The 13,741-nt window shown below is 51.0% G+C and overlaps 1 protein-coding gene across 25 annotated transcripts in view; it reads left to right on the forward strand.

Annotated features, from left to right (window-relative positions):
* CAMK2G (calcium/calmodulin dependent protein kinase II gamma) overlaps positions 1 to 13,741 on the forward strand; it is a 109,389-nt gene that overhangs the window by 55,510 nt on the left and 40,138 nt on the right. For all 25 annotated transcript variants that reach the window (XM_068689435.1, XM_068689437.1, XM_068689453.1 and 22 more), the window contains 4 exons: positions 6,904 to 6,958; positions 7,520 to 7,585; positions 9,939 to 10,011; positions 13,211 to 13,313. In XM_068689435.1, coding sequence (XP_068545536.1) covers positions 6,904 to 6,958; positions 7,520 to 7,585; positions 9,939 to 10,011; positions 13,211 to 13,313 — 297 coding nt within the window. The remainder of the gene's footprint in view (positions 1 to 6,903; positions 6,959 to 7,519; positions 7,586 to 9,938; positions 10,012 to 13,210; positions 13,314 to 13,741) is intronic.

The raw sequence follows: 13,741 nt of genomic DNA on the forward strand, positions 1-13,741 counted from the left end.
CTTGACCTTATTATTTAGGGTCAGAGCATTAAAAAGGTTTCAGTGTGAACAATGTGGAAAGAAAAACAACAGCACGTGTGGCATTTCATGCTCCCGCAGGACTCTTCCTTGTCTTTCCTCGCAGTGTTCAGCAGCGTGGTTCCTTCTGAGCGGAGCAGCACTAACAAGCCCTTCTTCTCTTCCATTTTCCAAAGCTTTAAAACTGCAATTGGTGTGAAATGCTGTGGGCCTGGGGAGTTAGCAGCTAGCTGGTAGATATCCAGCATCCTCTAACTGCTCTGTGGCAGATTCGGAGGCAGGAGGAAGGAATCGGTGATCCTGAGGGACTGGTTAGCAGCAGCACGCCCCGTCCTGTTAGCTAACTGTCCTGCTGCTGCTGGTTACCGCCGCAGCAAAGCTGGTCATTAGCTGCCGGAACAGATCATTTCGAGAGGATTATTTGCGTTACACAATTTAATGCTCTTTAATAGCAAATTTTTAATTAAAAGGAGAGTCCTTTTGGAAGCAGCCTGAGCAGCTGCAGCTGAATTCCGCGTGTTTAATGTAATTAGAGCAACAGCTGGGGCGGGAGCTGAGCACCCGGCTCCCAGGCGCTCGCAGGTTGGCGGTGGCTCCTCACGGGACGGCCGTCCCGAGCGATGCGAGCTGTGTGGGAAGGCGGGCTCGGGGCCGGTGGGGCACTTCCCGGCCCGGCTCTCGGGCTGGTGAGCAGCTGGGGCGCTGGGCTGTAGGTGGCAGCCATCTGTGCCAGCTCGCTCATCTCCTGTGCTGCCACAGGCGGCGGCGCTCCGTTTGCAGCCCGCCGGGCCGTGTGGGTTTGTGTCTGTAGCTGCAGCATCTCCTGGCACAAGGGAGAAGATCTTTTGGAAGAGGACATCAGGCAGCTTTTAGCCTCCAATTTTTTCTGCTACTGGCATGCTCTGTCTCTTGAAATATGCCCCTTGTGGTATCTCTTTCTTCCTTCCGTTCTCTGTGATACAGGCAAATGTCTGGCTGGGAGCTGCTGCGAAGTGAAGCCGTGGCTGTTTGTAATGAGTGGCTGACCTTCTAATAGCATCCTTCAGTCCGGCAGATCCCAGAGCACTTTTAAGTTTGCACTACTAAGGCCGTGTGAAAGAGTTAGAGCACTGCAATTACCACGGCCCAGGAGACAAGCAGAAATCTGTTGCCTTGTATTGGCTCTGCTGCAGGTACTGCAATGAAGGCGACTTAAATTGAGAGCCCCTTAATTTGAGAGCTGTTACATAATCACAGCACGCACTCTTCGGTGGTGCAGAGGTGGTTGGCCACTAGTGTGCATTATTTTCTGATAACATCCAAATGCTAAATGCTCTAGGATCACTAGTGAACCTAGATTTAGCTTCCAAGGCCAACGTATCCTATCCTGGAGAGCTGTCCTTAAGGACAGGGAAAGACCATCAGTATATAGGAGCAAGTGTGTTTCAGCCCACATCACCTTTTCCTAATTGTACAATTAGGAAATTTCATGTTCCGATGTACAATTGTGAAGAAAACACAAATCACCCCATGAAACTATTTTTCTCCTTGTATTTTTGCCTTGTGCTGCGACTTGGGTAACTGCTTTGCTTGCAGAGTTTACTTGCAGCAGGTTGCCAGAAACCAGGGTGCCTGAGGAGAGCCTGTGGCAGGCGGAGCCCCTGGCAGCCCCACTGCGCCCCTTGCTGGGGTCTGGATGTGGCTTATGGGGGAGAGCTCGTCCTGGGGCCTGGGGAGGCGGGCCCGAGCTCCTGGCCTGCTCTTCTGGAGATGAGTAAATGGTGATCATGTTCAGCACAGCAGGCAGAGCAAAGGGAAGATCTGGGTCACATGAAGGCTAGCCATAAGCTGATTGTGACCCCGATGTTAATTGGCCTTTGAAAAGTGACCCTTTAAAAATAAGATGCCAGTTGCCTTTCAGTGTGTTCTTATGTTCCTGGTGTTTAGGTGAACCTCAATAAAAATTGAAAGCTTCCTTCTGATTTCTTCATGATTTGCTTCAACTTTTGCATTCGCTGTCTTGAGTTGTGTGACTCAGCAGCGACTTGACTCAGGCTGCACCCTCTGTTTTCAGGGAGCCTTTCCCCCGATCATCGGGTGCTTTGCAGCGTGCTGGGGCTCCTGGGAGCTGCGGCTGCCTCTACAGGGTCACTTCATTCAGGAAGGGATTGCAAAACATAGTATAACTGTTTCTCACTAAAATGCTTCGTTTTCTGTAGCTAATAGCATTGCTTATTGATGTGTTTTGTTTTGTTTAAGTGTACGTGCATGAGGATATTGAAGTACTTTAAAGTATCAGCTTGAAGTTTTGTTCTTGAGGCAAGATTTCCAGGGAGACCCTGAAGGCAGGGCAGAGAAAAAGTAATATTCACAGCATGTGCTCTTAGTAAGTGCTTGAACTCCTGGTGCCAGCTGCTGGGAGGTTCAGGGAGTGTAGCTTGTCCCCCCTGAGCCTCTCGCTGTGGGATCAGGCTCTTTGAAATGCTCTGGGGTGCATTAGGGCATCAGACCCACACAGACCGACACAAGGCAGAGAAAAGGATTTGCATAGCTTACATTTGGCGGGGTTGAAGATGTGGGTTTCTGAGAAAGGGGGTGGCTTGGTCTCCCAGTTCTTCTGTTGTTAGTTACTTTTTCCAAGAAACCAGCGTTGTGGGTGATGCTTTCTGTACTGGTGGTACCCGTTCACGTAGGACGAGACCTGTAGTTTGCTGGTGTTGAGGCTAGAGAGCAGACAGAAGAAAATGAAGCTCAAACCAGCCAGCGAGGCTGTGCCTTGCGTGTAGTGATGTGTGGCAGCTCTTCCCCAGGGCAGCTACAGGTGTGCACCTAAAGGAGGGGCAGTGTTAGGCAGCAGGCTGTGTTGCACAGCGGGAGTACTGCTCCTGATTCTGCTCCTTGGCTTAGCAGCTGTCCTGGCACTGCTTTCTAGCGCTGTGGTTTTTATTTATTATTTCTGAAGTTATGAGTAAGACGTGAGTCTTACAGAGTTAATAATGTGCTCAGGGACTGTAGGAGCCCTCTGTGCTTGGTGCAGATAGGGCTGGTTTCTGTGCTCTGACTAAAACCTTGGGCAAAGTCTTTCACCATATCCTGTAACTGATTTAGCGCCTCGCTGTCGGACTTGCTTCTGTTTTCTTTCTTACTCCTCTCTGCTTGTTTGTGCCTGCTAACCTTCAGAGTAAGTGCTCTTTCCTCCACCAGAGACCTTTGACATGGGAACAGTCATAAGGTGACCCCGAGCGTGCCTGGTGCTGGCAGGGGCTGATTTCCTACATCTGTACAAATTCCTGCGGTAACAGTGTTTGTCTGGGGAGGAAGCACGGTTTGAATTGCTGCTTCTGGGCGACAGAAGCAGCTAGTAGAAATAATCTGCCTCATCCTCTGGTGAATAGAGTGAGGTCAGGTTCCTTTGGCAAGTACCGGGCTGCTTTGTAGCTTGGTCGCCTTTCAGGAGCCCCCATGTTCCTGTTGTGCAACATCCCTGTTGCTGGGACCCGAGGCGTTACACGGGGTGTGCGTTTGTCAGGCCTGCTGTGCTGGGCACAGGCAGCCCTGCCCCTGACGAGAGCGAGAGGAGGGGTCTGCAATATTTTGGAGGAAAAGAATAGCTGGGTTAGGTTTTATTTTGGATTGATCACTTTTTCTTATGGATAGTCAGCTAGTGTGGAAAGGCACCATGTGCTCTTGCAGTGCCCCACCAGGTATGGCTTCTGTGTCTCCTCATCAGCACTAGTGTGAAGCAGGTGTGGGCTGCGAGTGAAAGTCACCAGAGTTTTGGTATATTCAGCCTTGTCTTCACCTTTCTCAACCCCCCACATCACCACCCCCCCTCCACAGTTGAAGCCTGGTGTTTTGAGCTGTTGAGCTGTTGTTAATTATTCCTCTGCAGGGTGGTGGTGCCCGCTGCCATCTTTCCCATTGCTCTTCTTGTTTCCATTACCCCCGGAGCTTTGTTACCTCAGCACATCAAATCCTGGCAGATTCTGTTCAGCACTGCTTGGGGCGGTGGTGAGGAAGCAGCTCCCTCGTTAAGTTAATGGCTCCTCCTGCCCCCGAGGCCCGTGCTCTTCTGTGCTGGGGCTGTGGGGTGCTGTGCTGGGGCTGTGGGGTGCTGTGCTGGGGCTGTAAATGCAATTCTCCGTCCTGCTCTCACGGTTCCACACCTAACTACACAAACAGCGCCTGGCTGACCTTGAAGGCTCTTTCTGCTGCCTCTGCCAGTCTTTGCCAGCTGAGTTGCTGCTTCCTTCCTTTTTCAGAACGTGTCTGACAAAATCCATTTCCTCAGGACAGAGAAGTAGCGCCAATCAGCTCCTTTCTGTGTTATTTTCTGATGGAACTTGCTGTCTGCGTCTGTGTGTCAGAGTTGACAGCTCACTGTCTCTCCCTCCTACCTGCAGACGTGCTTGCTGCTCCTCGTTCCCAGCCCCTGCTCTGGGCCCGCTGGTGGTTGCCCTCCTCCTCTGGCAGGGCCTTGTCCGTGCTGCCTCCCCCCGGACTCGCCGTTTCTGGCAGAGCGTTGCTGACCTTTCAGGTGCCAGAGGGAGGCAAACGCTTTCTTGCATGCTGAGCATCACCTGACGTGACCTTATGAGCACATTCAGCTTTCCTTGAAGTTTCACCATCTGTTTACCATTTCCTTCTCCCAGTGTTCCTTTGCAGACTTCTGTGTCCCGGGCCTTAGCTCTTGCTGATGTGGCTGTCTTGTGTGTGCACATCAAACAGCCTTCTGCACTGCACTGAAAACCTCGTGGCATCGGGTGAAAACCTACCCTGTGCTGGAAATCCAAGTGCTTGTTTCAGCCACGTTCTGCCCTGACCGGCAATCTTTCCTCCCATGGAGGACCCTCCTGCCCCGTAGTTGTGTAATGCCACCTCAGCCAGGCTCTGCCAAGTGCTCAGGAGGCAAGTTTGTGCACAAACACAAAGCGGAGCTGTGAAGAAGTTATTACAAAGCAGACCAAAACTGCTTATGTGGTAGAGATAATTGTTTTAGTTACCTGTTTTGCTGAGAATTACGGAAGGAACTCGATTCTTACAGGTCCTGTCTCTGTTTTCCTGCTGTGGGAGCAGTTGTACCCAGAACCCCTGCCGTCCTGTTCTCTGACTGTGCATGCTTGTTGGCAGCATTGTGCCCCTTGGGATACTCCCAGCCCCCCCGGTTAGATGCAGAGGGAATGCTGAGGAGAGGAATTTGGTCAAGGGAGCAGTAGAGAGCTTGCAGATTAAGTCTGGGAAAAACAGGAGCATACAGGAGGGGGGACTAAGGAAAGCAGGACCTGCCTTTAGGGAAGGTACTCGAAGTGCTCTCTGCCCTGCTGTGCTACGCTCAGTCCATGTGTCTGTGCATGTGGAAGTGTGCCCTGGCAAAGGAGAGCTGCAAAGAGGATTAAAGGAGAGCACTGAGAACATCTGCAAAAGCTGTTCCTTATGAGAGAGCCTGTGCCAAGCGCTGGTTTGGAGCGGTGCCAAGGTGGTGCTGGTGGCAGACATCACGGGCCATAAGAGGGGCAGGCTGACCTGGTGCTGGCAGAGATCATCGTCCTGTTGGGGGAAGCCAGGACAGGTCGCATGTGCTTCATGTGGGGAAGAAGGGAAGACAAGGAAGGGATGCGAGGTGCCGTCAGAGCGACAGAGCACGATACCCCTCTTGTACAGCTGAGAAGAGTGATGTACTTCAGGCAATGGTCAATTACAGGGTGCTGCGGGGGCTGAGACCCAGCCCAGGCTCAGCTACTTGTGTGAATCCATAGGGAAATCCTGGAGGTGGAGTCCTGTAAATAGCTCCTGGCCTAGGCGGGGAGTTGGGCTTTAGGGACAGAGTCAAATAGGATTGCTTGGTCCGGACTCTGATGGCAGGGCTAACAGTGATGTTTGCCAGCAGGGGAGAAAAGCAAAGAGGAGAGGGGGGTAGCAATATGAAACTGAGCTGTTTTTCCTCTCAGGTTGGAATTAATACCTAGAATTAGGCTAGAATTAGTCAAAAAACATCAAAGAAAGTGAGCTTTTGATTCAGACAGGAGGAAATGACAGTGGAGGAGCAATGCGGCTCTGCTGGCTGCACAGATGCAGTTATTGTTAGTGCCTCCTTGTAACGGGGGGGGAGGAGGGCAGAGCCCGAGAGCCCCCCCAGCACCCAGGGACAGCAGCCTGTCACGGGGCAGCTCAGTCCTGGTGGAGAAGGGGGCAAGCAAGGGGAAAAGAGAGGTTAAGTTAGGGCATGGGAGCCAGAACTAGGAGGGGACGGGTGAGGAACCTGAGGGGGGTTGGCATTTTAAGAAGGGGATTGTGGTCAGATACGTCCATGGTAACAAGTGCATCAGAAAAAATAGGTGACAGAGGCTCTGCATTTGGGGTAAGGGTTTGGAGTGTCAGTCAGCATGAAGTCAGGAAAAGGAAGCGAAGGGAAGGTGCTGGATGCAGTGAGCTTTGTGGATGAAAGGCAGAAGCAGAGGGACAGCACTGATGTGCAGCTAGGGTTGGAAATGGATTTTTGTTCGGCTGGTATTTTTTTTTTGGTATTTTTTCTATTTGGAGGTTCTGAAAAGGAGGTGGGGAAATAAGAATGGGTGGGGAGAGACTGCAAAATGTGTGCATGGAGGAAAGAGTGGGTAGATGTGAAAGGAGGGCTCTGAAGCGTTCGAATGCCTTTGACCATTTGCTCTTCTCTGAGTTTGTTTTGACGCTGGGGAGGGGTGGGTGTATGTGAAGGACACCCATCTGTTCCTCTGAGATAACAGAAGGAAGTGGGTCACTAAGTGAGCACACAAAGTGAAGGACAGGGAGGATTAATAGACTGATGGGGTTGAGGGAGAACTTGGTTCTGTGGCTAGGTTTGATTTGTGAAGTGTCATATTTGCTCCACGCTCAGTACGTCTCCATTTCTTGGTTGTGTTTTCGCAGTTCGGCTCCATGACAGTATTTCAGAAGAAGGTTTCCATTACCTCGTCTTTGATCTGTAAGTGTCTTTCTTTGGCTTTGATGCTTCATCAACGACACAGACATGCAGATGGTTGACTAAGAGTTGGAATAAAAAGCACCTGAATTAATATAATTCTCCTTTTCTCTTCCACGACCTGCACGTAACTAGTCCACTTGACAAAACTCCCTTTCCTGTGTGGCAGGGGAAAAAAATGCTCCTGGCAGCAGGTGTGGGATGGCCAAGGGCAGCTATCCTGTGCGGGGTGGCTACGTCTGACCTTTGTCTCTAAGACTCCTCTGCCCCGACTTGGTGTTTAGAGCCCTGTAGAAGGGCGCGGGCAGTTTGGGTGTGGTGCATCCTCAGTGCCCTGTGCACTGCTGGTGCAGTGATGGCCTGGGGGTCGTGTGGCTGTGCCCCTGCTGGCTGTGGAGCTCGGCTGTGGCTCCCCAGTGCCTCGGGTTGCTGCAGAGGCTGCTTGGGGCTGGCTGCGGCAGGGCTCCTGGGGAAAGGGTACGGGCAGGGAGGCAGTGCCAGTCCCATGCAGCCTCCCAGGCAGCCCCGGGCAGGCTCTGTAACGTCCCTTCTTTTACACTGCAGGGTTACTGGTGGGGAGCTCTTTGAAGATATCGTTGCCAGAGAATACTACAGTGAAGCAGATGCCAGGTAAGACTGTTTCCAGACCCTTCTGTGCGTGTGCCATGTGTGTTGGCAAGCGGAATGAGTTTCCTGACCGCTGTTGTGCATGGCTTTGTTCTGAAACTCGCGCTCCCTGTCTGGAAAAAGCAATTCCTCTTTCTGCCATTAGCATAAACTATTGTCACCGCTCAGCCTGACTCACTGCGGCCCTAGCCCTTGCTGCCTGCAGATGCTGCTGTCTCGGCGTGCTCTTTGCTGGGAGACCTGTTGCTAGCGGCTTTGTGTGCCTCTGACCTTTCTGGTGGCTGGCGACAGCGTGTCCTTACTGAGCAAATGCAGGGCAGAGCTGTCCTCTGGCTGTGTGAGAGTGGCGGCTGCCTGGCCTCTGCCTTCCCGCAGCAGGGCTTCCAGTGATGTGCTGCTGCTTTTGGGCAGAGCTGGTCAATTTGTCTGTGTCTAGGTAATGGTTTCTGGGGTGGGAGGGGAAAGGAGGCTTTGAAGGCTATGGTTCTGTGAGGGCCCTCTGACGGTGAGCTGATGGTTACAGTGAAAAAGCGTGTGTGCCTTTCCGTTTCGGTGTTAAAAGGACTTGAAGCTGTGCTCTTCTTGTTCTGTGCCCCCTCTCTCCTATGTGTAAGCTTCCTGAAATGGACTGTGCTTGTCCATGTGCTATTAATTCAGTGAGTGACCAGTGTAGCACAGCTGAGGGTGCCCCTGACCCGTCTGTCTGTCGGAGCACCTGGAAACAGACCTGGGGTTGGGCAGAGAGAGGTCTGGAAGTCCTGTAGATGTCTTCATTGGGGTGTAGTGATGCTGCAGGCACAGCATCTGGAACAGCAAGACAACCACTCAACCCATCCCACCTTGAGGATGGGAAGTGCTGAGGTTAGCAGCAGCAGCCTTCCCCCTTGCCCCTCTTGCCAGTGCCAGTTCCCTAAACTGGTGAGGAGCTGGCAGAGACCGACACTTCTCAGGAAAATTTTGGCCAGGCTAGGGGAAAAGGCAAACTGTCTGTAGCTGTCCAAGCCTTCGTGGGGGCGCTCAGCCCTCTGAGTTGCAGCTGGCCAGGGCCCACAGTGCCCAGGATGACGGAGTGAAACTCCTCCCTTTCTCTCCCCATGCGGAGCTGAATTCCAGAGCAGGCTGGGAGAGCAAGGGAGCGAGCTCTGTGCCAATCCGCCGCGCTTGGCTCGCCTGGGACACCTCACACTTTTGCCATTTTTGGCCAGAAAATCTCTCTCGCTCAGACTCGGCTGTTCTAATTATACATTTTTGTTTTGGGAGCGGGGAGATATTCATGGACTCCGACCCTGAGGGCTGTACTGCCAGCTCTGGAGGGGCGGGGGTAGTAAATGCACAGTGCTGCACCTCCTCTCCTCTTTCTCCCCTCACCCTCTTCCCATCTTTTTCAGTAGCCAGTTTCCCTTCCCTGAAATATTTCCAATCAGTTCCCCTTTGTGGAGCAGAATTTGATGAGGGACTGGTCCTGCAGCGCGGACACGAACACAGAGCTAGCTGAGTTGCCCCCATCCGGGTGCTTCCTGCCTATCCGTGCGAGCTGCCACAGCCCCTTGCTCCTTTTCCACTCACCTAGGAGCTGGGTAAATTTTGGCAGAATGGCTGGTTTCAGCCAGAAAGCTCTCCCAGGGGCACGCTGTGCTGTTCCAGCGCATCAGGTGTGCATCAGCAGGTTACAGCAGAGTGCGGCAGGGACGGGAGTTTGCTGTGAGCCGGGGCAGCGCCACGCACAGCGCTCAACGGGGGCCGAGCCTGCTTTTCAGATCACTAACCCCTTAAGTGGGACCTGTACTTAAAAGGCACCCAGCAAGCGGGTGTGTGCACACACTGTGTATGTGAAGTGCTTGAGATGCTGCTCTGAAAGCTTTGCAAGCTGGCAAGAGCCCAGGAGCCTTCATCCTGAAGTTGCAGGAGCGGGCTGCTGCTCTCCAAAGTTTACTCTGCGTGGCCTGGCCCCGCTGGATGCTCCCCGCAGCGCTTGGGCCGTGCTTGCCTGGTCTCAGCTGCTGTTCGCAGATCCGTGGGGGCCTCATTGATCCTCTGTGGGGTGGGCAGTGCTGGCTGAAGAAAAGCGAGATGCGTACTGTAGTGGGGAGGAAAGAAAGGAGATGATGGGAGGTAGGAGAGGGTCTCAGTGGTCCTGCTGCAGCTGGGATATTTAGTGCCATGCTGCTGAGCGGGGCGGGGGGTGTCCAGCAGTGACAGTGCCGAGCTGTGGCAGTTAGTGGGCCTGATGAAGGGATTCAGCCTGGGGGCCTGAACTCTCCCAGGTGCAAATACAAAAGATAAGGAAATGGTCAGGGATGAGATGCCAAGTTGGTCTGTACATGTGTAACTGTGTATCTCTCCTTTTATTTTGCAGCCACTGTATTCATCAGATACTGGAGAGTGTGAATCACATTCACCAGCATGATATCGTGCACAGGGACTTGAAGGTAATATTTCCTCCGTGCCACAGAGGCTGAGGAGAGCAGCCAGGGGATCATTGGAAGAGGCAAGACAGGAATAGTGTGTTGCCAGCTGGCAGGGCCTTCTCTTTTTTTTTTTTTTTTAATCCCCCCTCCACTAGAACTGGGCTCAGAAGTTCCTCAAGTACAATTTTCATTCCTTCAGATTTTTCTAGAGGGTGTACTGAATTCCCAAAGAAGTTTTCTGTCTTCATGAACTTTGTCAGCTCTCAGCCTCTCCGAGGCATCTCCAGGATGGGGTAGTTGTGATCTCTGGAGAGCAGTAGGCTTTCAGAGAAATTTGGGTAGGATTCATTATAATGAAGGACACTTCCTAGTCAGCTGTTGAAGAGATCTCTAGAGACCTGGGGCACTCTCTGTTCAATCTGCCAGGATGAGTTTGTCTGCACAGAGCACGTATATTTTTATTCTGCACTGTTGCCAACCACATGCCATTGGGCTAGGACAGAGATGCACAACAAGAATTTTTCATGTCATATCTTTCTTCTCTCATCAGTAAAAGCATTTAATCTAAAATCCAAACTGCTGGCCAGTTAAACCCTGCGTGAATCGGCCACTTGCCACATTCTGACACATTTATAGACCCAGAGCCCCCGCAGTGGAGTTGCTTTAACTCCCTTCCCACACAGTGCCAGCTGTACTGGGAGCTGGGCAGGCTCCAGAACGAGGGCTTTGTGCGGGAAGTCTGCCTGCCCTGCAGCCCTCGCTGTCCAAAGAGGGAATGGTGATGACCACCAGCGGCCCAGTGAAATTAATGCAGGACGACACCTGCTAGTTATGTTGGTTTGGGATTGTGCATAACAGAAAGGTATAAAAATACTTGGCCCAGAACAAGGTGGAAATGTGCTGTGAACTCATTGGCAGCGTTCTCCCACAGACTGGTCTGGGGAAAGGTGTCACTGCCCATGGCAGGTGATCTTTAGGGTCCTTTCCAACCCAAACCATTCTGTGACTGTCCCAGTGTTTTGATCTAGCAGACAGCTGTAAACCTGTAGCGGTTCTGGCAAACTCCCGTGCAGCACTGTTGGCTTTTTGATTTGGAGCACTATGGAAAGGTGAAAGTGATCTCCTGCGGGATAGCTGCTGTGAGTTATAGCTGACACCTGCTTTGGGAAAGGCAACCTCCACAAGGCATTGCTGCCCCAAGTTAGGGCCTCTGTGAAAATAGGTCGTGTTTTCATTAGGGACTGGTAAAAGTTTCCCTCTGCATCCTGCGCTGATACACGGTCTGTTTTGCTTCCCAGGTTTTGTTTGTGTGAAAGTTGTGAACCTGTTTAAACTTAGCAGTTGCTGGACACTCCCCACTGTACTTAACATGTTTTCTGTTGCTTGCTCCAATTCACTGAAGCTATCCAGGCCCAAGGAGTAGCCATTCCTTTTAGCAATAAATGAGCCCATGCTCTTTATTTAATATTCCAGTTCTTTGCCAAAAGCTTGGCCTTTGGGATCAGCATGTAATAACTGCAGAGCTTGCTTCATGTGAAGTTGTCTCTTGTACCTCCCTCTCATAAGCTGTTTGGCTGTCATGCTCTTAAAGAACTTCAAATATTGAGCTGCCCGTGGGGACCATAAAAAATTGGGGAATGCATTCACATCCTTACCAAAAAGTGCGTGAAACCTGAGACAATCCATATGTTGGCAAATGTGCATGGATAAGCACCCTTAGCCTAAGGTGTTTGTAGCTGTATTTTCGAAGCAAATAGTGCTTAGCTAGCATAAGCCTGACCTAAATTGCAGTGTTTGAGGCCAAGCCCAGGTGTGATCTGAAGTTGGAAGGGATTTCCAGAATACTTCATTGGCCTTCAGCTTTAGGGACTTGTTTACGCTGGCAAATTTTCATCAACATGGTTTGCTTAACCCAGTCTTTCCCACATTCCATATGGTGAAAAGCCAGTGGCATTGAAATGTGTTGAGACCCAGTTCCCCTTCCTTCCATGCTGCTTATGGCAGGGACTGCGGTGGGCAAGGCTGGCCTTCCCTTCGGAGCAGAAGCAGAGCACGTGCCCGGTACTTCAGGGCAGGTGAATGAGTACAGCCTCTTGTTCCTGTCAGGCAGAACAGGATGGGAGGGTTGCTGAGGGATGAAATGGTGAGCAGGCTGTGCAAAGACAGACCTTCACCACGTTTGTGGAACTGACATGAAGTCCTGTTTCTGGATTTCTGGGCTTCCATCTGGCCAGGTTAAAAACTCAGGCTGATAGGAATTGCACAAATGATCAGAAGGGAATAGGATCAGAAATCCCATTTGTCCTTCTTTGTCTCCAAGTTGGGTTTCCTGTTGAGCTGTGAGAGCCACCACCTTAAAAGCTCTGGGCTTGCAAAGGGTCTGTGGTAACGAGGTGCTCTGGTGCTTCGGGGCAAGCTGCTGACTGTCGCAGTACAATTTTTGGCGATGTGGTGAGCCTTCTGCTCAAGTTTTGCACTGGAACTCTACGGTTATGATTCAAGTTGGGTCCATGGTGGGGGACCCACGTCTGTCTCCCATTCCTGGCATATGAGAGAAGTGTCAGGCTGCCTGTAGTATAGGTGGCAGTGGCAAGATAACGTATTTAACACTGCTGTAAATAAGGACTTGTAGCATGAAAAAAACAGCTTACAAGAATACTCTGCTGTTTTCCTTTTGCCAATTTGCGGCTGAGTTTTTTTCCTGTAAGGGATGAAAGCTACCGCCTAGCTAGATGATGCCTTCCTACATTACAGCTCTGTATTTGGCAGGCCTTATTAGCATCATATTTACTTTTCCAGTGCCTTGGGGACTGTGTAATGTTCATGGGGAGAAACATCACTGTAGATTGTATCTGCTGCATCCCATTCTCCCCCCTCCCTCCTCCCCTCAAATTACTTTCTGCAAGGATGACAACAACAAATTTTTGGGTCCTGTGTTGCAGGAACTGTACTGTCAGTGCCCTCTGGTGTCAGCTTGTAATGTATGGGCTGGGCTGGGAGAGACTCTGGCTCCTATAAAGGATTTTTGTTAGACCTGAGTGTTTTCTGCAACTCTAGGTAAAGGCCACTTGTTACTGTTGTTTTGTCTTCATCTGAACAGCTTTAGTATGTGCCTCCTATCAGCAGATTGATTTTAATGATGTGAATACAGAGGTGGGAGGCTTTGATGAGGATATCAGTCTTTCATTCTTACCCCTGTTTTTTTTCTTCTTCTTCCCAGCCTGAGAATTTGCTACTGGCAAGTAAATGTAAAGGTGCTGCTGTCAAACTGGCTGACTTCGGACTGGCTATAGAAGTGCAGGGAGAGCAGCAGGCCTGGTTTGGTAAGAACGTTTGAGGTTTCCCAGTTCTGCTCACCATAGAGGCTGGTTGAATCACCACCTCCCTGAGTGTTTTCTCTCAGCTCTTCCAACACACTTGCATGTATTTGGCATTGCTACTTTTCCCAGCATCCCAGCCCCTAGGTCCTTGGGCATGAACTTAGGTGCAATACAGGAAAGAATATGATAAAGACAGAAAAAAATGGTCTATGTATTCCTCCATTTTTCTTGTCGGTGTTCAGTAGATATTAGTGTCAGAGATGAATGCAGTTGCTAAGTTTAGACCCTGATCCAAACTTTCCTGCTACTTAGAAGCGTAGAGATCTGGAATTTTGTGTGGTCATTTTACAGAAATGCACTTGAACTGACTTTCTCAGGCACGTTTGAATCCGACCGTATCCATGTTTAGGTAAAACATAATTAGAAACGAG

Source organism: Anas acuta, chromosome 7 (assembly GCF_963932015.1).
Source record: "Anas acuta chromosome 7, bAnaAcu1.1, whole genome shotgun sequence".
In the NCBI taxonomy this organism is placed as follows: Eukaryota; Metazoa; Chordata; class Aves; order Anseriformes; family Anatidae; genus Anas; species Anas acuta.